The sequence below is a fragment of the Uloborus diversus genome, chromosome 4 (genome assembly GCF_026930045.1).
Source record: "Uloborus diversus isolate 005 chromosome 4, Udiv.v.3.1, whole genome shotgun sequence".
NCBI lineage: Eukaryota > Metazoa > Arthropoda > Arachnida > Araneae > Uloboridae > Uloborus > Uloborus diversus.
In genome coordinates, this window is record NC_072734.1 from 65,897,741 (window position 1) to 65,924,966 (window position 27,226).

Genomic DNA, 27,226 nt, shown 5'->3' on the forward strand with positions numbered 1-27,226 from the left:
TTTAAAAAATCAGTTAGTTTCTCTTAAATGAATCATAAAAAGCTTAACATGAATTAGGTTGAAGGTCTTTTTCAAGTCATTGAAAGCTTTCATTAATAAATGAGAGAGAAAATAAATTGAAAACATACCTAAATTTTCACAGAATCTTTCAACAGCATAAAATGTTTTCAGTAAGCTCGGAGAGTCTTTATTGCCTTCCTTTAAAGATACACATGCCCGATCCAAGTGTTCAAAAAGTACAGGAAGAAGCTCAGATGCATATTTACTTATATCTGGCTACAGAAAAAATAAATAAAAAAAGAACTATATAAATATTATTGTTCCTTGGACCACCTAGGCTGTGGAGCCATCTAGCAACATTTTATGAATTTTGAAGAAATTAGTACTTAGTTCCTTCACTAGAAAGCTTGTGCAATATACTGTGGGTTATTCTAATCAAAGAGGATTCTTAATACTTATCTATTTATATCATAAAACTGTAAATAGTTTTTTGATAATGTTTTGCTTAATAACATTTTTTGTGTTATGCCCATGTTGATAGAAATCATTTGACGCAGTAGCTATTACACTGTAAAAAATATGGTGGAGTTTGTAAAAATGATTAGTCTTAACCAGGGAGGGAGAAGCGGGAGATAAATCTTTCCTATTTAGAAGTGGCAATATTTGTAATTTTTTCACGAGGGCGCTGCCAATCAAACGGCTCGATACGATCGCAGCAGATCAATGTAAATGGTGCTAAGTTTCTCTTTTTTTAGAGGCAGATATTAAAGCAAAAAAAGAAAAAAAACTACTGGAATTTGGTTGTAATAAGGGGCTAATATAGTGGACGATGTATAGGCTCTCATCTACAGGAAGTTAGCAAAGATATTTGATGGAAAAATTTATTTCATTTTTCATTACCAACTTGCTGAATTCATCTGCTATCAATATTGCGCTATGCAATGTTTTATTTATTACAAGTAGGAATTTTTCTATTCCTCTAAGTAATTGACAGATTGAGAATGTAGTAGAATTTATTACAAAAATATTTTTTTTAAAAATTAATTGCGAATTCGTGACATATATCGAGAACTAATTAAAGCAAATTTTTTTGCTTTCACGACTTTTAACAGATAAAAATAAATATTAATGTTTTATTTACTTAACTTTAAGCTGATAATCAACTTCAAGCTGGTAAGTCTGCAACTGCCTGTGCATTTATAGAGATTAACTGCAGAGATAAATAAGTAAAGAGAAAAGAAAAGTAAACCAATTGTAATACACCAAAACTCAAACAAATATCTCTCAGTCAAAGACTGGTCAAAGTAGATCGTATAACAATGCTTTCTAGAATTGTTGCTCAATAAGACATTAGCAGTTTTCTGGAATCAAGAATCACAGTGATGGAAAGATATTCCTTCTGAAGTTCACAGCTGCATTATAGAGTTTGTTTCTGTACTTTGATCTCATTTATCACAGAACACATTACAGTCAGATCCCACTGCAACGCAATCTGACTAACACGATATGGCTATAACATAACGCGAGTTTTTCATGAGTAATGAATTTTTTTTATTGCTGACGCAAATTGCTCTCCTGCAACATGAATTTTTTTGGAAAGGAGCGGCGAAGGGTTAGAATGGGCTTTGTTGGCACTAAATATTGGTTTCGTAAATGGACTTATATCCCTTTAGCATCCAGGGTTCGTACTCAAATTCAGAAAGAAAATGAAAGAGTTTTAGAGGAGTTTTGAAGGAGTAAAATGAGATATTGGAGGAGTACTAAGGGGCTGTCATCAATTGATGTCACACTTTTTTCCAACAAATTTGACCCCTTCCCCTTTATCAAAGTTCAGCTAACTTTTCCTCTTGTCACATGTCAAATTTTTTACAAACATTGTTACAATAACTGTGTGAAGTCGGTTTTTGTCACCCTCTTTCTTCCCCTTGTCACAATTTCATGAGCCCGTCTCCTCCTCAAGGCATGACATCACTTGTGGATGACCCTTTTTATTTTACAATATCATAACTTTGATTTACTAAACAATAGTTTTTTTAACACAATAACTTGATATAGTACATCCACTTATATTTTTAAATATTTAAAAAATAATTAGACAACCTCACTTTTGCTGCTGAGAGTGTGGAGGAGGGAAAAACAGTAATCATAAAATTTGAAAAAAAAAAACAAAAAAGAAAAAAACCAATCACCAACATGTTTTATTTCGTTTATGAAACGTCTTAGTCTTCTAATAAAATTTTCACCTTCAAATTTTATGATTTAACTAAGATCAATTTGTAAACCACATCTTTCAGAAAAAAATAAATGCACGAAATTATTACATTAAAATCGCCCTTGCCATGACGTTAGTTGTGGATCAAAGTATTTTAAGTTACTGTCATAGAGGAAGATTATTTGGTCTTGTGTGAACTAAAAAAAAGGAGTTTTGAAGGAGTTAAAACCAAAATGAAGGAGATAAATAAATACCTTTGTGCTGAATAGTAAAGTCAGACCAAACAACGTAAGTAGAAGCACAAATTATTTATAAATTTGTGCTTCTACTTACGTTGTTTGGTCTGACTTTACAAAATGAAGGAGTTTGAAGGGTCCTTCAAAAAAAATTTCCTAAATGAAGGAGTATTGGATAGAGCTTTGAAGGAGTGTACGAATCATGAGCATCACTGAAAGCAGAAGTTCACACACTTAATTAGTCTAAACAGCGCTTTAGTTTATACAAATAATCGCTTCGATTCTTAACGTTTTTTTTTTCATTCTACATACAAACGTACATAAAATAGAATGGCTTCCAAACGAGCTCTTTCATCTAAAGTTAGCGAAATTGGAAAGAAAATGAGAAAGTTTATGACAATGCAAGAAAAGTTAAAGATTCTCGATATGCTTGAACAATTATAAAGTGCTTCGAAGGTAGCACAACAATTAGGTATGAGTTAATCTTAGATACAAACAATTAAACTTCCAAGAAAAGGAAATCCATAGAAGTTCAGAAGTTAGTTTCAATATTGAAGCTCGCAGAGTAGCGTCTCAGCAAAATACAGTTAAACCTTGATGTCTCGAACCTCCTTATCTCGAAACCCTTGATATCTCGAAACAAAAATTTTCCAGAGCATTTTCTATAAAAACCCCTAGGTATTTTCCATAGTTATCTCAAAATTTATTTTTAGAAACCTTTGATATGTCGAAATTTTTGCACAGAAGCAAGTTTTAATTGTCCTTTTGCTTCGGCAATTTTTGTAGTAAAACCAGTTCCAGAGACAATTCTTAACATTTTTCATCCCTTTTCTTGTAAATTTTGTGAATACAGGATTGGGGCAAGATAATAGGAAAGTGTTGGCATGAAGGGGGGTGCAGTGTTTTCCCCAGAGTTAAGAATCTTTGTGCATCTCTCTCAAACATGTTGTCCACTTTGAAGAAAGGGGTTTGATTTTTCGTCCGTCAGTTTTCAAGCGAAAACGGAAAATGCGTTCCTCATTTTCATCATTCAGCATTTTAACTCCTAAAAAATGGCTGCTGAGAACTTTTTTAATGTGAGGTTACTAGTTAAAGATAAAATTAGAATTTTTTGAATTTTTAGGTGAAAAAAACAAGTTGAAATTGCTGTTCATTTCAAAATCTCATCCTGTGCACTTTCGAGAATTAGAAAATTTCAAATCTAGTGAAATATTGAAGACTACTTCATTGATTGTAATTCGAAGTGGTCCCATAGAACATATATAAATGCATATAGTGTATGTGTGTGTGTTTTTTTAAAACCTTAATAACTCGAAAACTCGATATCTCGAAATTTTTCCCCGTCCTGAGAGATTTGAGATATCGGGGTTGTACTGTACAAACATCACGAAAATGGAAGCTGCTCTTTCATTGTGGCTTTAAACAGGCCAGAAATAGGGATGTTCCCACACTGCATAAACCATCGTTTTCATCATTTTAAAAAATTGTAATTAAGTTTACGATATCTACTGTTCAGTGCTATTATAATGCAGTAATGTACTTAATGTAAGTACAATTTCATGTATCTCATTGGTCATTGATTTTGAGCTTCATAACAGTAATTTATGTTTAATAGTAACTCTTTTTCTAAAATACAGTAGAAAAGGTCCGTTCTTTATAAAAGGTACGGTAATATATAGTTGAGAAACGGTCTGAAACATGAGGAGTTTTCACACATGTCTGAAATAATTGGGTATGCTTGTAAAAAAAATTCTAAAACATTACGTTGTTCTACAACACGAAATTTTTGACTTGCAAGAGGAGTCTTGGAAACGCATTTTTTGCGGAAGTCGAGATTTGACTGTACAATTATATTGAATTTTCGATATGAGGATATATCCCTTTATGTGCATCATAAGTGTATCAAGTATTGTTGTACTAGGTGTTACTTTACATATATGCATATTTATACCTGTTTATTAAAGGCACAAGTAAAAATTAGAACTCAATCAATTTCTGCAATAGCCAATTAGATAAAATGCAAAGAAATTTCAAAGTGGATACTTTTTTTTTTAGTTGACATTAATGAATATTAGATAACATTATATTACAACAAAAAAATTTCTGTTAACATTCTACACAGTGTTTTTAACATTAAATAAAAATTGTAATTTATGTTGAGACTGAGGTTTGTGGGAACAAAAATACTCAAGTGTTTTGAATATTGTACTATGGGAAACTATGCAATGCAAAAAATCCCAACTCAGTCATATTTAAATAAATTGGAAATATTTTACCTGTAAATATTCAGCATACTGTCCAACCGCATAGAGTGCTGCATTGCGAACAATAGCATCTTGATCTTTTATACCTCGACATATTATTTGAACAAAAATTTTGCAGATATCTGAAAGAATGAATTCACTCAATAAAAACCTTTTAAATTATTTTTTAATGGATACACATTTGAATTATTTAAGTATGCCTTTTTTTTAAATCCAGTATTTCTTACCCATTATAAATATATTCATTTTCAAGAATTTTAACTTTTAAAATTTCTGCACACACTGCTTATATATATGTAAGAAATATACGTTTTGAGGGTTTTTTAATGATGCAAACACATATTATTATGCCGCATTATGGTGACGACTCAAGAAAAAAAAGAACCACAGGGAAGGGAATACTTTGAAAATTAACACTTTTCTGCAAAAAGAAAAGAAAAAAAAAAGTGGGAGGCGGAGTATATTTTATCAACAAAATCAGGGTTCATACCTTTCAGGGAGGAAAAAAAATTCAAGCACTTTTCAAGGCAAAAAAAAAAAAAAAAAAATTCACAAGGTGGGCAACAGGAACTGGGGAAAAAAAGTTCCCTGACTTTCCCTGATTAAGTTCACCAAATGTCCCTGATTTACGATATCAATGATAATGGTTTCCTTTTTCTTTGCCCTAACCTGAAAAAGGCATTGCATATCAAATAAAAATGCAGTGTTTAGAATGGTTTAAGTTGTTAATTAAAAATATATTTTGAAAAGATACTCCCTTTTTTTTTTTTTTTTGTAAAAATAATGTAGTAAATTATCGACAGAGAAATATTGTAGGAAATCTAAAACAAATACTTTACTTCCGGGAACCAGTTAACATAAGAAATCTAAGAAATTATTAAAACCCACCCTTAAAGACATATCTTATCATGATAAACTAAAACATTTAAATGGAAATAATCTTGAGCTGAATTTTCAAGCAGTATAACTGTTGCTGCAAGAACAACAAGTGATAGTTAAAGTATAGAAGCAATGGTTTTACTTACGTTAATAATACTGTCGTGTGCAGGTAAAACGGCAATATCTGCAGAAATTAGTTTTGAGATATTTGAAGAAATGTGTGGTGGATTCAATACTAACAATATTAAAAATGTTGGAATTAGACGGTTTTTTTTTTGCGCCTCTTTTTCAGCGTAAAAAAATAAGCGAGTATGTACAATAAAGATAACAAACAATAGATGACAAGAATGCACATAAATAAATAAATAAATAAATGAATAAAATTGTGCAGTAACTGCCCCTTTACTTACACACGGCAGAATATACATACTTATGTAAAAACAAATTGCAAATCTTTCAACAACCAGTCATATTGAGCTATTCTCTAATCAAGAATTTTAGGGTTTTAATGAATGAATACAGCATTTTTAACTATTAAAAAATAATAAAAATATTTACTTACGTACACAACAATTTCAAGTGATTTCATTAGTTGTCAAAAAAAAAAAAAAGAAAAAAACCCCTTAGATTACTTTTTAGTAACTAACAACATTGAAATTCAAAAACAATTATTAATTTCAAAACTGTATATGGTTTTAAAATAAAAGAGTTTTTAAAGTCTGAAAAAAAAAAAAACCCTTTGTGTAATCTGAAGTGACAGCAAATAATACCATGGCAAAAAAAAAAAAAAAAAAAAAAAAATTGATTTTCAGTCAAAATTTAATTTAAGCAACTAAATTAAAAATGCCAAGTGATAACTTTTGAGATTTTTTCATCAATAATTTAAAAAACAAAGATTTTTTTCTTGAAATCATGATAACAGTATGCTAATTACTTTCAAGACAATGAGTAAAGGCAAGGGAGCAAAGTCATTAATGACAGCCTCCTCTTTGCCTGTAGGGATGTTTATTTTATAGCTTGGAATGCTTGGAAGGAAAATTCAAGCAAGGTAAAATAAACAACTTTACAGACACAGATGCAATCTTAGGAAGCTCATCCTAAGATTGAATACTTTGACCTTGAGGAAAAAAGATGCACATATATGCAGCACTGTATAATCGCTCCTCATTAATTTTACTTTTTTAAAACAAATTATTGGCGAAAAAATCGTAGGGAATCAAAGTACTTCATTTTGCAAGGAAAAAAAATTTTTTTTTCTTCATTTGATCAATTTTTCCTGAATTTTTGTTATTTTTTTCAAAATTCCCTGATACTTCCCTAATTTTTCTCTGAGTGATAAAGTTCCCTGACTTTTCCCTGATCTGTCGCCACCCTGTTTCAAGGCAATATTATAAATTAGTACAAAAAATTTTGTAAGCAGATTTCATTTAATGCAAACATTTCAATCATAGGCAATAGTATGAAAAGTAAAGGAAAACAAAATTGCCCTTTTTACATCAAGAGACTCTTTGATAAAAGATCTACTGTGTCAAAAGTTTCTTTGCAAATGTCTGAAAAGCTCAGTCATAAAGAGGAGCAGGTCCTTTGAGGTTTAATTTTGCAATCTCCACATTCAAAGAAGTATATTTTATAGAATCTGCAAGCTAATATTTAAAAAGAAAAAAAAATATAGTGGTTTATACACACATAAGGGCAGTTGGGTAGCACTATTAAGTTCAAAAATATTAGTGGTTTGCAAAGTATTTATACGTATTCAAAGTATAAATCAATTATTTGTTTGTATGAATTAATTGTTCAGGCAATAAGGCATGTCAACTGTCTTCAAGTAAATTTAAAAATTAGTAAAGAAAGAAAACATTTTATGAAAGTCCCCAGTCCAGTCTTGACACCTCAAAATGTGCAAAAGCTGCATAAGCGATAAATATTCTGAATGTAAACGTCAGTCTGCTTTTACTGAATAACTTGTAACAGCCAATAAATGTGCAATATCAGATTCATAGAGCCATATTTCCTAATTGAAAAGTTTCACAAGAAGTTGACTTACATTTTAGAATTTAAATTCAACGAAGCGATAATATTCAGGTGTGTTTGCAATTTCATAAAAAATCACCTGTAGGTTTCAAAGAGCTAATTGGGGGGAGGGGGGCGAGTAATTTTTTAAACTAAGAGCCCTATTACTTAAATATACATACGTATAGTGATGTAAAATACCCGAGTATTTATTTTTAGGGGTAAATACCCAGGGTATATACCCGGGTAAATACCCAAAATGGGTAAATACCCAGGTATTTATTTCAAAAATTTATATTCATCTAAAATACTTTTCTGTATGTATTCCATTATGTATATATACAACCAACCATATACAAAACAATAAATTTTTGCCCAAAAATTGTATTTTGATCACATATTTAAAGAATTATTATGTGAAACAGCTTAGCAATCTAATATGATATTCACATTAAATGTGTTGGATATGCCTAATCAATGTTGATAGCCAAATTTCAGATATAAAAAGCCATTCTACAAAAAGAAAAAAGCTTAACTGGTTACAAAAAAAAAGCAAACATCAATTTTTTAAGGTCCTAGTCTTATAACCCAGTAATATGTCCCTGCATGACATCAAAATGTAACGAAATGTCGCTCAATTTATTATTACAATTTATTTACCTACATCTTATGCAGAAATTTCCTCCAAACTTAGTTCAATTGTTCAGGTGTATTCTGTATCACACACACATATATATACACACACACATAATAAACATAAACATTTAAAATTTTTAATCTTTTATTTTAGGGTTTATGTTTAAAAAAGATAATAGTCACCTTTTAATACTACCTAAAAATTTTTTGCAAAAATGCGCAATTACTAGGGGATTTACCCTGCCTTCGGATAAATACCCAAAAAATATTTACCTTCCCACCCTACAGGGGAGCAAATGCAAATAAGCAAGGCAACAGAAAAGAAAATTTTGCTTTTTTTTTGTTTATTAATGTGAAAACTGTTTCTATATTTTCCATGATATCACTTAAATATCAATTAAATAAATAACACAATAACAAGTTTCTTAATAACTTCTCAGTTTATTCTTCCAAACATCCCTCATGCTTCCTTTTTTTTTCATTTTGGATATAACTAACCTAGATTGTGATTTTGAAATCCTGAAGTTCATAATGAATTGCTTATACTTCTCCAATTATGACATTGAAAAGAAAGGTTCTTTGGTTCACGATATGTTTCTTTCATGATTTCATCAAGTCTTCCAATAAAAAATATTATAAACTGTGTAATACATATGTATATATCAGTTTTACCAATTATTTCATATTTAGATTAAAAAAAAAATTATCATTCGCTTTTTTGCTTTTTTTTTATTAAATACCCAGTTTTTGGGTATTTACCCAGGCCTTGGGTAAATACCCCGGGTAAATACCCAAAAAATATTTACCTACCCGCTGGGTATTTACTCGATCCACATCACTACATATGTACAATAATAACTTTTGAAATACATACAATTCATTTCTTATGTTAAAATAATTTATTAAGTCAAAATATTGTGCATATAAATACCAGACCCAGTGCCTGTTGATAAGCAGCAACAGGCACTGGGCCTAGCTAGGCTGGTCCTAGTCAATTTATTCGACCCCAATGAAGATCAATGATGATCTTTAAGATATCTATTCCTTTGCTGATTACAGCTTCTTCTGGTAAGCTGTTCCAAGTGCTCACAACCAAAAAAAAAGTAGTAATTTTGAACATTTGAGGTAAAGAGGGAAAATTCCGAGGGAGGGAGGTAAAAGCATAACGAACACTATTGAATTTCCAGTAGTAACCAAAACAGAATCACCCCTCTAACATACCTTAATTATTTTAGCAGTCATAAAGAAAATGATGCACTTATAAATTCAACTTGATAAAATTACATAATTCAACTTTTAAAATACAAACTTTAAGTTAAAATGTTAAGCTCAATTGCTTCAATTTATTTTTATTTTTTTTCCAAAAATTATGTAATAACCAAAAATTAGCTAATGATAATTAAAATCAAAATTGCAAAATTAAATAAGAATAAATGTAATTAAAGAAAACAAAAATAATTTTTTAGTTATTAAAATACTATAAAACAAGCTAATCTGATGTTGCATGTGTCAAAATAATTTCTAATTGCCAAAAATATAAAAATATTTACAAGATGCAAAACGGTTGAAACCTCAAACACGGGAAGCAAATTTTCAAATTAAGTTCAATGTTGCCATGTTTCCCATAAAATAATTTTTTTTTAAACTAAAATTGAACATAAAATATGCTAGTCTAAGGCAGCATATATGAAATAACATCTGATTAGTCAAAATATTTAAATATTTGCAAAATGCAAAAATATTGAAATTTCAAACAGGAGAAGGAATTTTCTGCGAAGTCTGAGTAAGTTCAATCTTGGTATGTTTTACATAAAATGAATTTTAATTTTTTACTAAAATTAAGCATAAAATCTGCTAATCTGAGGTAGCATATGGGAAAATAATATTCAATTAGCCAAAATATTTAAACATTTGGAGAATGCAAAAGATTGAAATTTCAAAAACAAGAGCAATTTTCCGCGAAATTCGGGAAGTTCAATGTTGTCATGGTTTCCAAAATAATTCCTTTTTTAAATATGGAAATTAAAAAAAAAAAAAAAAAAAACTAATCTGAGGTACCATATCTTAAAATAGCTTCCAATTGTAAAAAACTTCAAAATATTTACAAGATGCAAAAGAATTGAAATCCCAAACACGGAAGCGATTTTTCAAGATGTTGCAAATAAAACACATGTTCAGAAAATTGCATTAGTTAAATACTTTTTCAAACGTTTTAAGACCAATCTGATGATTTTTGAAAGAATTTATCCACTAAGAAATTTTTTCAAGGTTTTCAAGCACTTGAAAATGAACTTTTTTTTCAAGCACTTTTCAAGGTTTTTCAAGGGCATACAAACCCTGAAAATGGAAGAGATTAAAAAAAAAAGTTTTTTAGCCCTTTTTCACCTAGGAGACAGGAACTGAAAAAAAAAAAAAAAAAAAAAAAAAAAAAAATCCAATTAAGTTCACAAAATTTTCCTGTATTACATTACCAATGATAGTGGTTTCCTCTCTTTGCCCTACTTGAAAACCATTGGATGTTTTTATAAAATACAGTATTTAAAATGATTAAAGCTGTAAAAATATATTAAAAAAGGATGCTTTAAAAAAAATTAAGTAGTAATTAAAAAAAACACCCTATGAAATAGTATAATAAATTACCTACATGGAAATATTATAGGAAATTTAAAACAAATACTCTTTAGTTTCAGTAACTTGCATTTACTTCTAAAAAACTATACATGTATCAAAGACTCTGACCAAAAAGAATCTTATCTTTCTGGAGGATGAGCTTTGAAACAACTCTTTTGGAGATTCAATATCCCTGCAAATATTTGATCTGAGGGGGGTAAGCATCTCCGTACTAACACCAAGTAGGGCAGACCGGCCTGCGAAAGAGCACCCCTTAAGGAATGAACCGACACATATTTGACACAGTAAGAAGCAAAAGGATGTAAGTGCCAACAGTAAAAATTTGGAGATACATAACCAGTACAATAGGTGCAGGGCCGTCAAAAAAGAGCTGACGTCATGCAGGGCGAAAGTTTCCCCGGCGCTCCCCCCCCCCTATACACACAGAAAACGCAAGTTAGTTATAACATCAGCGCATCATACACGTTAACGCGTACTTGCGTCTTCTACATATTCATGAACAGAACAATCAGAGGGATATGCATAATACAAATTAAAACACAAGCAATGAACGGGTTTCTAATGTTTGCGATTTAATACACCAAAAACTTCTCAAAAAATGGAAATGTTAAAAATCCAAATATTTATCTAGTAAAATGTTATCCCACAAGATAAAAAACAAACAATTAAAACTGAATTAGTTAGCACACGTCCATTTTCGACCAGCAAATCACTGGAAATTATTGCATTCCAGCCGTTTTTTTCACTTGTATTAATTTCTGAATTAAAATTTTAACAAAGAATTTCCTAATTTCTAATTAATTGCATAATTTAAATTGACTCAACTTAATAAAAACATCATAACTTCATCAAGGGATATAGTTTTGAAAACATTATATTTCAGAATGTTTTTTGATAAAAGTTTATGAACTGGTTATAAGGTCACTCCGCTTATAAGGTCACATTCTCAAAGTCCCGAGGGGTGACCTTACATCGAGATCTGACTGCATATGTGATTATTTTTACAGAGCACATGAATATGAAAGTCAATATTCAATATAATAGTCAGTATCAATATTTGTAATGTTATATTTTATTTCTAATGCCTTAAAGTATCACATTTCACTAATGATTATAAAATTCATGTATATTTAAATGCCATTCAAAGTATGTAAATTTTTACATAAAATGCATTTCATGAATATTAATAATAATTGAAACATTAATTTTAAAGTTGATGCATTATAATTATAATATAAGAAAATAAAAAACAGTAATTTGAGGAAGCAGTTACTCGAAGGGAACCCATATGGGGGGGGGGGCAAGTGGGGGCTTGAGCTCCCACTTGCCCCCCTTAGAAATTAGAACTTTCTTGCTTTTGGAACTTTTTCTTTGCAAAAATGTAAAAAACATTTCTTCTCCAGACATTAATGAATGAACTATTAAAAAGGTCAAATTTTAATGACTCTAATCTGTCTTGAAATTGGTTTCCGTAAGGAAAATATCCTGCTGAACCATGGGGAAAATATCTTGCTAAACCATAGGGAAAATATCTGAGCCCCTCCCTCCCCCTTACAATTTTGCATAAGCGCGCTCTTGAGTTACTATTTAAACATTTAAGTTTGCAGTGCACTGATTGAAAATATCGGATATATATATATATATATATATATATATATATATATATATATATATATATATATATATATATATATATATATATATATATATATATATATATATAAATGACAAATATACATCAAATTATCAGATATTTGGGATATTTTTGAAAATATAATATTTTAAAAATATAATATAATATCTGCATGTAAGCAACTTTTTGAGAGATGAATGGCTTATTTTGGCAGCTCCAGGTGTATTACTTTTCTTGCATGTTTTATCAACATTTTTATTTTCAATAATTATATCATTATCTTCTTTTTTAACAAATGGAAAGTAATAATAAGAACAAAAACACCAAAGATGATACAAAATTGACTTTAGGGGGAAAACCAGTTTAGACGGGTCAAAAGAATCCACCTTTTTTAAATGTCATAAAATGTTTGTAAAACTATTCAAAAGTATGCTGCCAGATTTTCAGTAAAAAATTCCGATTAGTTCCGATACTAATGAGTGTGACTGTGGAGATTTAAAAACATTCACAGCATTTTTTTTCAAAAAAAGTTTTTTTTTCAACTGGTGGACAGTCTAGCGCAAAGAGTTATTGACAAATCGTTCTGAAAATTTGAGTGAATATACTTTACGGAATTAACTCTATATAAACCTAACTCTAGAATGATAAATTTTTTTTTTTTTTTTTAATGGAAGAAATGTGGAAAAAAAAAGTAGAAAATCATGACATTGTAATCCCCCCCCCCCCCCAAAACACCTCAAAAACATGCAATTTTCAACCGTTTTGATCACAATTAGATTCATATTCTAAGGAAAAATGTTGTTACGAAAGAAAAATTTCAATGATAACAGATAAAAAAAAAATTGCTGCCTCAGTAAGCGGCAGCAATAAGCTCTGATAGCACAATCACCTATGCACAGCAGTTTTATACTTCTTTATTTCTGGTGGAAAACTTGAATAAAATACCAAGGTGTACTATAAAAGATGGATAAAATACCATCTAATTTTAAATAAAATCTGATTTTTTTCTTTCCTGTTAATAAAATTCACGAAAAACACTAAAAATTTGACCTCCTAAACTGGTTTCCAGTCTTAAATTAACTTGCGAAATTTCAGAGATAAATATAAATATACGAGAAAAAAACATCATTAATTATTAGGATAAAAAAGAAGTTTGCCTAAAATAATACATTAAAACAGCTTCAAAAGGTCAACAACATTAAAAGAATCAACAGATGCATGAACATTGAAATCTGAAAAACAGGAAACAAATTTGCGATACGAAGCAGGGTTCCCACTCTAAAATGGAAAACAAAATAAAGCCCCTTTTTTTTCTTCAACTATGGTGATTCCTTCATCTTCTTAGCAAATTATAAAATTTTCATAGTTTATGTATTATCAGACTTTATACCTGGTTCCTGGAGATTCCAGTAATAAATGATAAATACAAAAAATATTAATTTTAATAAAATGAAATGAAAACATTAGGACAGAGTCAAAAATGAAAATTTTAAGCTTTATGTAGGACTGAAGTCCTGAAACAAATGATGAGCAGTTCAATATTGGGTTTAAAAATCATATTTAGATTTGCATTTGTATTTTGATAATCATTTAAAAAATATCATAAAAATAATTATTAGAATTTAAGTAATAAAACATTTATAGAACTAAATAAAACTTTGAGCATAACGAACTTTGATTTCGTATATTCACACATGTCATCATAATGTTAAAATAACAAAATATGTTAGGAATAGAAAAGGACTGGAAAATACTGAAAGTTCTTTTAATAGATCTTGTAGTAGGTATATTAATTAAAATTTAAAAACTTCAAATTAGTATTTTAAAATATTAAACAAGGGAAGGGATCGGAAAGAGAGTAATACATGGGTCTGTTAAAATCCCATTAGAAAAGATTGGTGTTTATATGATTGCTTGAAAATGTTTGTTTGATGAATATTGGCAAGAAATGAGAAGCAAACAAACTTCTTTGCGGAGTTTCAGTTTTTGCAAAAGAAAACATAAGGAAGCAGAAACTGGCCGCTAGGTAAGGTCTTTAAACATACTTGATATTAATTTTTAAAAGAAAAAATCAATTAAAACATTAACAAATAATTATTAGTAATTTGTTGCAATTTCAAATTCCAGTAAAAGAAATCAACGGGTTTTGAAATAACAGATGAAGAAATGATTGAGAAAAAAGTTCATTTTTAAAGACTTTTCTAATAAATAAAATATAAACCACCTTGTAAAAATAATTAAGAATTTTTGTTCAAAATTAAGTACTTTAAAGGGCCCTTTGTAAAGGGTCACTGAAATAAAGCACTTTAAAGAATTTTCAAAGATCCAAGGGAACCCTGACAGAGCACATGCGCACATCAAGTACAGGAAAGTTTAGTGATGCTGTGTTTGAAAACCAAGTTTAGTAAACTTGAGGCGAGCAGCAGAGTTTAAACTGAAAAAACGAAGAAACTTTGCTCAAAGCAGAGCTTTTGGCACGTCAGCTAATAACAGGGTTTAGTCTCTATTAGTTTGAATTTCTGAAACTCTATTGAGTGTTAATATTCAATTTAGCAATTTATCTTTAAAAAAAGGAAAAAAGGGGGAGGGGGAGGAAAAAATTTGAAGGCACTTAAAGGAATGTGAAAAGAAAAAGTGAAACTTTTTAAAAGCAAAAAAAAAAAAAAAAAAAAAAAAATCCAGTACTTGTATCTGATGAATTCAGAACATCCTTCTGCAATGACTGATATTGCAAGGTAAGCTGCTTTCTTATGATGGGGGTTTTGATGCTGTAATGCAGGCTCTAGATGATGCATCTGGAAAACATGTCAACACATCAAAATATCAATTTGTAAAAATTTATTTGACATGATTATGTAACAATAAAATAACAGAAGACATTAATCCTAGCTATTTAAAAGAACATCAGTTTACCAATCTCTGCAGATAAATAAAAAAATATGCCACCTCAATTAATACTACTAAACCTAAATACATTTAGGTTTCTTAAAATTACACATATTTTGCTTTTTTTTTTTTTTTTTTTGTAGTTCTGACATCTTTTGTTGCTGTTGTTATCAATGCCACTTGGGATATACAAGCTTCATTCTGGTAGTAAGAATTTAAGGCAGAAGAGAATGGTTTCTTAGAAAGTGAAGCCCCCTAAATGGTGAGGGGCTTGACTTAAGCTTTATCAGATTGCAGCACCGTCACCACATTTACATTTGTGAAGCGAAGGAAAAGTTTCCAGTACCTCTGCACTCATAGTCACTACTAGCAACCGACTACAGGACTTTCAGATTTAACGAGCTCATACTTAATAGGTATTTGGGGACATCTGGTTTGAAATATAAAACCAAGTGATTCTGATCCCAATATCTTATCGACTAAGCTACCCACATCCCCTGAATCTTTTAAAATTGGGACATTAGAATTTTACAAAATTTCAATTTTGTGCAGAATTATATGAAGTGATATTAAGTTAGAATTCAGGTCACCATTACCCAAAACAATGTATTCCCGGATAACCAAAATCTATCAGAACTTTTTGTCAGAAACTATCTGAAATCTGGAAATTAAGGTTATGTCTTCACACTAATGCAGCGGTTCCCAACCGGTGGTTTGCAAACCCCTGAAGGTTCGTGAGAGGTTTTTCCGGGGGTTCGCTAAAAAAAAAAAATCTTGTGATGGCAGAGCTTTAATATGCCTGTTTCTGATGAAGTTTGATGTTCAAGTGGTTTGAAACAAATTCTGCTCCTTTTTTATTCATTTCATGGGTGCAAGTTTGGCGATGTGTTCAAGACGGAAAATATTTTTAGTCCCAGCCCCCTCCCCCCCCCCCATACGTGCTTAAGGAAAAAATTATGTGTATAAATGTTGTAGATTTTAACAATGTCAGTTTTGGAATCTATGTTTGATTCTAGTTTTAAGCCTTTAAATTGTAATATTTAAGCGTTTTGATATCGTAATTCCAAAAAAACGGCCAATAATGGGGGGTTTGGGGGCTCTTCCCCAGATATTTTTAAAAATTTAAGTCTAAAAAAACGCAATGATAGGCCATTTTGGTAAAGTTCAGGGAAAGGAGGGGTTCAGGGACTCTTACATCAATTATTTCAAACTAATAGTCCCAAAATCACAATATTGGGTGACCTTCAAAAATATTACAGAAGGGGCGATCTGGGCTCTCCTCGAAATTGAGGCTTTAAAAATGAAATTGTACTCCATCTTTCATAATGTTTATACGCTTTTTGAATGCATTATCGAAAGGATGGAGTTTAGGAACCCTTTTCAACAATGTTTCGTAATTGAAGTTCTAAAAACGCAATTTTAGACGATGTTGAATAATGTTAGGGGTAAAAACGTTCGCAGCTCCCCACCATTAGTTTTTTTCCGATCGTAAACAATTTTATTGCAGCAATAAAATCGCTTGGGACATAAGATTTTCACTTTTGCAACATAAATCAGTTCTGATCGGAAAGTCTACCCAAGGTAGCGCCAGCAAATCAGAAAAGAAGGAAAGGTGGGGGAAGGGTATGGGCGACTAATGATAATGAACTGGCACCATTCCTTCCGACAGTCTTCATTTGAAAAAGAATTATTTTTATAAGATAGCAGGTGGTGAAATTAGCTATAAAAAGCCCGCTTCAGTGAAGAAGAAATATATTTTTTAAACAAGGTACACTTTCCAATATTCATCAATTAAGAAAAAGAAATAGGGGAACTGAATCCTTACCCCAGGCAAGGCCCCTGAATCACATCCCTTTTAAAGCACTCAAATATAGCCTAAAGTGACGTTTTAAATATTTCAGCATCAAAAAAATTTCGGAAGAGAACTCCCGAACCCCTTCCTCTGAGTTCACCATAAATGTCCTAAATTTGAATTTTTAAGGCTTCAGTTTCTAAATTTTTTTTCTAGGAATAGTACCACCTTTACCTATAAACATGACTTATGACTACCTAAAAGTAATCCTTTGATTTTGGAAACTTTTTGAAAGAAGCTTCCTACACCCTTCCACCTTAAGTCATCCAAAGATAGTCCAAAACAGAGCTTTTAAAATTTCAGAAACGGAAATAATTCGGGCTGGGCGGCGGAATATCCCCTCCCCCTGTCACTGTGTTTACTAAAGGTAGTGTAAGTTTGTGTTTAAGATTAATTTTTCTAAAAGATCAACTCCCCTCCCCCACATCTCCAAAGACAACCAAAAGTTTTAAGACTTCAATTTCGAAAAATTTCGAGAAAGACCCCTGATTAACTACCTCTAAACTCACTCAAAAATAGCCAAAATAGCATTTCAATACTTCAGCATGGAGAAACTTTCTGGTTTCTGGACGCCCTTTTTTGCTGTGACGTAAACATATCATCTCATCAGCAATCGCTCTCAATCGGTGATTCAGATTCAACTCTAATACATTTTAAGAGCGCACATAATTTTCATTTACGCGTGTAAAATTTAAAAAATAAATAAATAAAAACCCTGCAAATAAAAAAAAATGAAAGGATGATCAAAAATAGCAGGAAAAAGGGCTAAATTTTCAATTAGAGACTATTATTTCGAAAATTCAGGGAGAATAGCGAGCAACTCTGCGGTCTGCAATACAGGGTGTTGGAAATAGCAGAGCTATACCTAGAAAAAGTGAAACGGCGCGAGTCTAAAAGCCACTCCTCCAAAAGCACGTTGCAAACAAAACAAGCCCATGGCGGAAAATCGAGAGAATGTCGATGCAAATTCGTGGTAATGGAATGGTACAGTAATATTAAAGCGTATTTTTCAAACACTCAATTTTTCTTATTTAAGTGAAAACTGAAAGAAATTCATCGAATTTCTTTCCGTCCTGTCCTTTGTCTCAGAGATTTTGTCCAAGACGGAAATCCGTCCTGAGACGGAAGGTCTTGCACCCATGAGTGTGAGTCACGCAAAACATAGAAATTTTACTTAATTAAATAATGCCAATAGTTTCAGCTCTAATATTTTTTATTTTCTTTCTATAACTTAATGTCAATACTTTTTTACAATTCATTTAATACAATTTTGAATATTGTTCGAAACATAAATATAAATATGCGTGTAGTGTAAGTCACGGTTTTGGTTTTCTTTTGCAAGTTTTTACACTTTGGTGACAAAATTCGTCATTAGGATTACAAAATTCATATAAACTAATAATTTAAATGTATTTGCGATAGATACTATGGCTAAAACTCCATCTCAGCGTAAAGCAGAGCAAAACAAAAAGGCTTAAGGAATCTGGAAAATATTTAGATTTTCGCAAAGCTGAGACAGAACGTCAATGAATAAATTGCAAGAAATGCAAGACAGGGGAAGTGCTGATTGAAAAGAGAAGAGCCATGCTAAAAAAAAAAAGAGGAAATAAAACACTATTGAGCAAAAAAGGTAAAGAAAACATTAGCAAACCAGCATAGTGACTTTACTACTCTGACTAAAGCTTTCTAATCAAAGAGTTCCTATGGAAAAGCAATGGCAAAAATTAGGAGGGGACTTTCTAACACTCTTACTAACGTAGATATAAATTTTTCTGATAGTACTACAAAAAACTTCCAGAGCCATTTAATCAGCACATGCATTACATATTTCAAAATTTTTGCTTTAATAATTGTGTCATGGATTAATTTAAAACTTGTAATTCTGCTTTAAAACATGCTCTTTGAGATTTATGTTGCATAAAATATGTCAATGTTGCAAAATAAATGTGTACGATTTGTTTTGTGTTTCGAACTTGGAAGCTGTAGTGTGACTCACAATCTATAAGTAGTGAGAGTCACATATGGGAAAGCCCCCTAATATTTTGAAATAGATTATATTAATAAATATTTCATATTTTTCTTAATTTTGAACCTTCTAGTTCCATAAATAGAGCAAGCTTTATTTTTAATTTTGCTAAAGAGGAAGATATCCAAGGATATAAATATCACCAAAATATCATTTCCTTTTGCATGTAGTGTGAGTAACATTTGTATTTTAACACTTCCAACTGTCATGTAAAGCTTTTAGTGAAAATTAGTAGGTTGAATAGTTTGTTTGTTTCAATGCTAATTAGTAAAGCTTTGAAAAAAAAAAAAAAAAAAAAAAGGAGAATACTTCAGTAAGTTTGATATAAAGAGATGTTTGTATCTGAAAATTCTCAATTTGTAGTGTGAGTTATGCATAGATATGCATAGAATTAACCACATGCAAATTTGCAAGGAGTTCCACTCAATCCAATTTTCTAAAATGTTTTTATTATGTAAGGCACTCATATTATTTATACACAGCTCTGCAGTTTAGGCTAGAAAACTGAAATCAAGTCAAAATTTTACTTGAATCAAAAACATGAAAAGACTATATTTTCACAAAACTTGAATGCATTTATTTAAAGATTGGTACTTACCAGTAGTGGAATAAACTTTGCAGGGGGTAAATGCAAAGCCATTACATCAAGAGCCTATATATAAAACAAACTATTAATAAAACTGAATATGAAACACAAGCTGACAATTTTGTGAGCAACAGAGAAATTGCCTTTTCAGGATGAAAAAAAAAGCAACACATTTTTTATTTTTATTTCACAGTAAAAAGTGAGTATCAAGTGAGCAACAAAATCTGCCTTTGAATATATCTTGTTCTTTGAAAGCACGTCTACAATAGAAATAGTGAAATGTAAAGCTGAAAATTAGCGGTCGCCACTCGCCACGTGGCGATTCAAGTTGCAAAAGTGGCAATTAAATAATGTGTCATCGATCGCCACTCTTGCACAGTCACTCTACTTGCATTCCCGATTGAACCACATTCCCCTCCCCCTGTTTCGAGCTACCCCAATGTATTTCTTTTCCCCACCGCTAGAGGAAGAAATTCAGCTGCAGCAGTGTACCGTCATTTGCACTTTGAACCCAGCACGTGCCACCTGCCTTGTGATAGAAGCTCAGTAGGACTGAGGGACATTAGAATTTTAATTCTACGATATATCGCTCTCCAAATATCGATATTTTCGATGTATCTATACATTCAGGGAAGAATTCAAAGTTTTCCCGGGGGGGGGGGGGGGGAGGGATAATTTATAGTTCAGTGCCCATTATATTGGAAAACAACAAAAAATATTACCAAATATAATAAATGCAATTGTTTCTCTAATTCAAAACTTTCCTGGAGGAGGTTGTGCATATTGTTCCCGCTAGGCTGTTTTTGAAGGGCGCAGAGCCCTGTTTTTTTCCATATCGGCAGAATGCGCCCTGCCCTTCTTTTAGATCGCAAAATGCGTTTTGCACTTTTCAAAAATGACAATATGCACCCTGTGTTTTTAAAAAGATGCCTCAAGCATCGTTTGGACCTGCAGCGATATCGGGGCAATTTTATTTGTCCAGGGATCGTATGTAAAAACGCTCATGTTTTGCCATTGTTTCCAGAATTTCATCCTGAAAACGGCCCCATGAATAAAAGGAGATGCAAGCACCTAAGCAAAGAGGGGATGAGATTCTCAGAATTCTAACAGACTTATCAGTTGGAAACAAAGGATAGATTTCTTTCTTCTACTACGGATGGGTTTGAAAGGGTGAGGGAAGGTGTTCGATCGTCCGCGATGGTGGTGGGGGGGAGATTATTGTTTAATTCCTCCCCATCCTTGAGTTTCTGAGAATCAACAATGAGAGAGAGGGAGGGTGGTAGGTAGTCTTCCTATATTAATTTCATCTATAGGACCAGGGGGCGCCAGTTCCAGGAAAAGTAGAAGGGGTACTACTTGTCAGACAAGAACAGATGCAGATGAACTGCTCCATTTCTTGTCCGAAGTCCGAGTGCAAATGCTAACGGTTCTTGATTTGAAAATACACAGTTCTTGACGACGATGCCGGCCAAAAAAATATGAAGTTTACTGAAATATTTCAAGCTGTTCTTTTTCTTTTTTTTTTTGCAAAACAGAACAGATGCAGGGTTCGTATGCTCTTGATAATCCTTGTAAAAGGCTTGGAAAAAAGAGTTTATTTTGAAGTGATTCATGAAGTTTTGAAAGCTAACATAGTGCTTGAATTCCTTCGAGTCTAAGGAATGCACAACCTTTGGCCCGCAGGCCAAACGTGGCCAGCGAAGCTTGTTGAATTAAACCACGAAAAATTCTAATAATAAAATATAATTTATGGAATTAATTAACATTAATAAATAAAAAAAATGGAAAAAAAAATTGAAAAGTTTGAGAAATTATCGTTTAAAAATTCATTTACTGTTCTAGTTAACAATTTCAAGGTTCAATACAGGTCGATTTTACCCCATTTATAACTATCACTTCCCCCAAATCGCACTTGCAAAATCGGAAGATTAATGGAAATAATGTAACAAATACGACACCTTCACGAAAATGAAAATTATTTTTGAAATAGAATGTTGAATTGAGCAATAAACAAAGTATGAATAGCCCATTTTCGTAGCATTTCAGCCCTTTGTGTCTGTTTTTCGTTTGCACGTGGAAATTAGGATTAGCTAATTTTGGCGCATTGCCAGTGATTGTGAAGCAATCTTTTTGCATCTGTTTTTGATTGGTGAACTTTCTAATTGTTTTTTAAGTAGTATGCAGTACAAAGTCCACTGAACCAAAATACAAGGGTATTTTTTTGTTATCTCGAAATTTTAGCCCCCCCCCCAAAAAAAAAGAATGTTTGAAATGGAAACGTATTGTTCTGTGTGAAATTTGCCAGGGAAATTTTCTGCTGTCAAATATTCATTCATTCATTCCTTTTTGCTGAGTATTTGTATTATCTTTGAATACTATTTGTATACTAACAGATTATTCAGTAAGTTACCGCCCTACAGCCAGGGCTAAGGCAGAAATACATGAAAAACAGCGCCAGCTCAGTCAATTCCAGCGGAGGACTGCAGTTTCGTGCTTATTAGCACTCATCAGCCCGGCATAGGATTGACCGAGCTGGAGGTGGAAAATCTCTTAAGGAAGAGTTGAAGGTTGACCTCTAGCTCGTGTCAATCCTATGCTGGGCTGATGAGTGCTAATAAGCACGAAACTGCAGTCCTCGGAATTGACTGAGCTGGCGTTGTTTTTCATACACTAACAGATTATTTAAAAAAACTTAGACATAATTAAAAATTTACTTTTAACATACTTGTGCTTTTTCCAACTAAAATGATCTTTCACTGTTTATATATATATATATATATATATATATATATATATATAAACTATAATATTGCTTTTAAAAAAATCACTAAAATAAAATGCTGATATAATAAATTTTCATAAAAATTGTCAGTTAAATTAAAATCTTGGGTTGGTCCCAGCTGCTTGGGTAGCGCGTAGCGCATACATCTGCAAACACATTTGTGTCATGAAGTTGTGTCAAATCCAACACTAGGCATTCAAATAAAGCCTTTTTTGTTTTATACCTTGCTATGACTGTATTTTTGAAGCACTTTACACAGTATTTTAATAACTATTCTATTTGAAGTACAATATTCTTTAAAAAGTTGAATTCACATTCATCATGATTTTGATGTCTCTAAAATACTTCATGACATAATGCAACCATTTGGGCAAGTATATGAATGAAAATACAGGTTAAACGAGCTATACATTAAGCTTCAACACTTTTAATAATTGATGATTATTTTAACAAATTAAAACCTAAAGCAAAGGGGAAAAAACTCCCCCCTTCCCCCATTCGTGCTGACAGAACGATCTACTCGTTATGATTTGTGTCCACATCTCAAGTACACTAAGTGTCCAAAAAATAAGTCACGGTCGAAGATGAGTATTACAGATATTTGCATAAATCTTTGTTCAATGCAAGCTTAAAATGCGGGCGTTGCACTAGAAGACCGTTTAGTTCGAAGTAAGCATGACTGGAATTGGTAGCTGTGTTCGAGGAAGTGATGTAACAGAGTTCAAAAAGGGACAAATTGTTGGCCTGTACCAAGGTGGGAAAAAATGCAAAGACATAGTTGAAATTAGTGGTATAGTATTGCGAACTGTTCAAAGCATTATTAAAAGGTGCAAAAAGGGCTGCTGTTCGCGACATCTTTGTGGTCGTAAATCCATTCTGGACGAACGTGACCAGCGTTCTCTGATGCGAATAGCGAAGAAAAATCGCAAGAAATCGACCATTCAACTCACAGCACTCTTCAACGAGGGAAGTAAAACAATTTCCAAGCGCACAATACCACGAGAACTTCAAAAATTGGGACTAAGAATCTGTGTTGCAATAAGGAAGACACTTGTGAGTGCCATTGATTGAAGATAGAGACTACAATTTGCAAAATATCATAAAAATTGGAGTTAATGATTGAGGAAAGGTCATGTTGTCCGATGATTCAAAATTTACGCTCTATCAAAATGACGAACACGTCAAGGTTCAAAGAGAGTCACACAAAGCAATGGACTCTATATATCTCGTTTCCGCTGTGCACTCTTTCGGAGGCAGTGTAATGATTTGGGGTTGTTTCTGTTCATTTGAACTAGGCTTGGCTGCATTGTGCACCAACCAAATAAAGTCTGCACAGTACCTTAACATCTTGGATGATCATGTTGTGCCAACTATGGACTTTTATTTTCCTGGCGGTAGTGGTGTATTCCATGACGATAACACCAGAGTACACCGGGCTACAATTGTTAAATCTTGGTTCGATGAGCACGATGCATCATTTCAACACATGATTTGGCCACCACAAAGTACAGACCTCACTCCAATCGAGAATCGGTGGGACATACTCGGAAAGGATTAAAGATCACACATCACACTTCCTTCATCTATCGAACGTTTAGGAGAGCTCTTGATGGAATTGTGGTCGAAAATAAAAACGGATACCCTACAAAAGCTCAGTAAATCAGTGCCACTGCGTATGAAAGCTGTAATACGCGCAAAAGGTAGTCCAACCAAATATTAAGGCATGCACCGTTTTTTTTGGACACATAGTGTATATTTGTGCATAATATTAGATTAATTGGTCTTTTGAGAAATTCTAAAAAACTTTCCTTCTCTCTCTCTCTCTATTAAAGAGAGAGAGAGAAAATAAATACTACCGCAAGCTGAATAAATTTCAGTTATCTGAGCGCTCTGATTAAATGAATCTTTTTACTTAGAGGGAGAGTACAATTTTACTTACTTTATAAATACTGTTTAAAAAGTAAGGTAAGTCATAATCATCTAAGTCTAAGTGAGTCAGTCCTTGTCATTATTAAAATCTAAATAATTGAGTCATCAAAATTTTTTCAAAAAATTACTGAAACTTTATAGAAGTCTATAAAAATCTAACAAAGATTGGTAAAATCGAAAAAATCCTTTAACCGTAAAAACTGACGAATTTTCGTAAAAATTGTAAAAAAAAAAAAAATCAAGCAAAAATTTGCAGGTAAGAGTGAATTACAAACAGGGTCGAATTTGTCAGTAAGATAAACAAGCTACTGCTTAGTGCCCTTGCTTTGAAGTGGGTCCCTAACTCCCAAAAAAAATTCATGATTCATTTCTTAAAAAATGGAAATTGCTTGAAAAAACTAATTTCATTTTTAAGTGCTTGAAAACCTTGAATGTTTGGAAACGTATGGCTAAAAATCTTAAATTTTAAAATTTCTAAAAAATGGTAGAGGGGGAGGAATGCCAAAATATGTCAAATTCAGCTCCTTGCCACATCCTGTATTAAAAATGTAAAAATCATGGTTCTCACGTTTGTAACATATTATTTGAAATAAATTTTTGTGACTCACATGTTTCATATTTTGTTATTTATTCAATCCCGAATGCAGTATTTTGGAAATTCTTTTGTATTGATTGCTTTTATCTTACTTCTTCTGCATATTGTCTATCTGTTTAACACGGAAAAAAGTATACACTACTTCTATTTCTTTTCGTTTTCTGCCCCACTTGCAACTGAAGAAAAGTTGTCATGAGAAATCTATGGTTTCTTTTTTCTTTTTAAATTTAAAATAGCTATTTCTCACAAAGTTAGAACAGGACTGTAAAAGTTTACAATCAAGTACTAAAATATCAGAGACTGGAAAGTACAAATGAAGTGCGTTAAATAATTATATTTATTCTAGAGTCCTTGAAAATAATTAGATAAGTCTTTGAAAATCCTAAGCAAAGTGGGCTCCAATTACTTCTACTGCATATTGTTTATCTGTTTACCAGAGAAAAATATGATACACTAGCTCTATTCCTTTTCGTTTTCTGCTCCACTTATAATTAAAAAAAGGTTATTATAATGAGAAATCTATAGTTTATTTTTTCTTTCAAACTTAAAATAGTTGTTTCTTACAAAGTTAGAACAATACTGTACAACTGTATAATCTAGTTATCAATTTCTATGTCTATCCAATTAACCTTTATAAGGCTTCAAAATGCAGAATTTTATGTCTATTTTACAAAATTTCCTCTGGGGGAGAAACCCCCAGCCCCCTAAAATTGGAGATATTCTATTTCCCACTTAAAAGGGAGCCCGGCGTCGATCTCTTGATACCAGCTCCCTCTCTTAAGGTCAATTCAAAAAGGACAGCATGAAAACACACATTAATTAAAACGACACACAAAAAAGTAAACGTGGACTTATGCATCACAGGAAACACACAAAAACACGGGAGTGGGGGCAGTAAAAATGTTGCTATAAAAAAAAATCCTGCCCCCCAGGAACTCAGTCCTAAATCCGCCTATGCGCCTGTGAGGGGGGGGGGGTGCTCATGGTAAAGAGGAATGGATAAATTTTTGCAAGGTGTTTTAAGATGTTATTTTTTTTCTTTTTTTTTGGGGGGGGGGGGGGGCTCAGTACTTTTTGAGCGGTGCGTCATTGGTCTAGGATGGGGGAAGACCACGTTGAAATATAGTGCCCTTTTTATAATAAATAGTGCCCCTTTCAAAGACCAGCACCCTGTCCGAACCTCAGAAAATGGTAGCCAAATCTCAAAAAAATAATAGCCAAACTTTATTTTAATTTAAATTATTTAATTAATTTTATTCCATTTATTCATTTAGTATGTGTGTATATGTCATTGGCGTAGCAAAGAACTTTTCTTATAAAATAATAATTAAAATAAATAAGTAAATAAAAAATATTAAAAAATAAATAAAATAAAAAGCGAGCTAAAAAATAAAAAAGGAAAAGAAGTTCAGGAAAAATGTTAGGGGGGGGGAATTGAACTTGGGGGGGGAACGGGCACCCTTGCCCAGATATTAATTACATCTTTTGCAAACTATAATCTGCATTAATTTATCTTTAAGCAACACACATCACAATAAAAAAATACACGAATAAAGAAGATTATTATTTTTCAGCTTTCAAAACTCCTAGAAACATTACAGCTTTCAACCAAAAGACGAGATAGTTCCTTGATAAAGAAAACAACAAAATACCAAAAACTTGAACAGAATGTAAAACCTAAACCATTTGCGATTCTACAAAAATATTTTTTTCTTTTTCAAATGCATGCAAAATTTTATAAAAATCGCAGCCTAAGTGTCAAAAAATGAGTAAAAAAAAGAAAGGCAAACAATATAAAAAAAAAAAAAAAAAAAAATGAAATAAAAGATCCAGCAGAAGAAAAAAAGGATTTCAGCAGTATTCTTTCCACCTTCTCTAGACGCAAGGGTGCCATTTTATTTTATTTACATGTTTTATAAATACATTTGTACTTCTTTTTATTTATTTTGGAACAGACATTTTCCTCTTCTAACTGGTGAAAATGAACAATCTACAACGCAGCCGGCGCCATTTTGAGAATTTACCTCCAAACTTAAAAATAACAATTTTTTAGGAGAAATAAAGTAAAT

General features: G+C 31.8%; 1 protein-coding gene across 1 annotated transcript in view; it reads right to left on the reverse strand.

Moving 5' to 3' along the window:
• Positions 1 to 27,226, reverse strand: part of LOC129219629 (importin-4-like) — a 116,727-nt gene that overhangs the window by 37,547 nt on the left and 51,954 nt on the right. Inside the window, 5 exon segments of the mRNA XM_054853887.1 lie at positions 129 to 276; positions 4,725 to 4,820; positions 4,822 to 4,834; positions 15,187 to 15,296; positions 19,864 to 19,917. Coding sequence (XP_054709862.1) covers positions 129 to 276; positions 4,725 to 4,820; positions 4,822 to 4,834; positions 15,187 to 15,296; positions 19,864 to 19,917 — 421 coding nt within the window.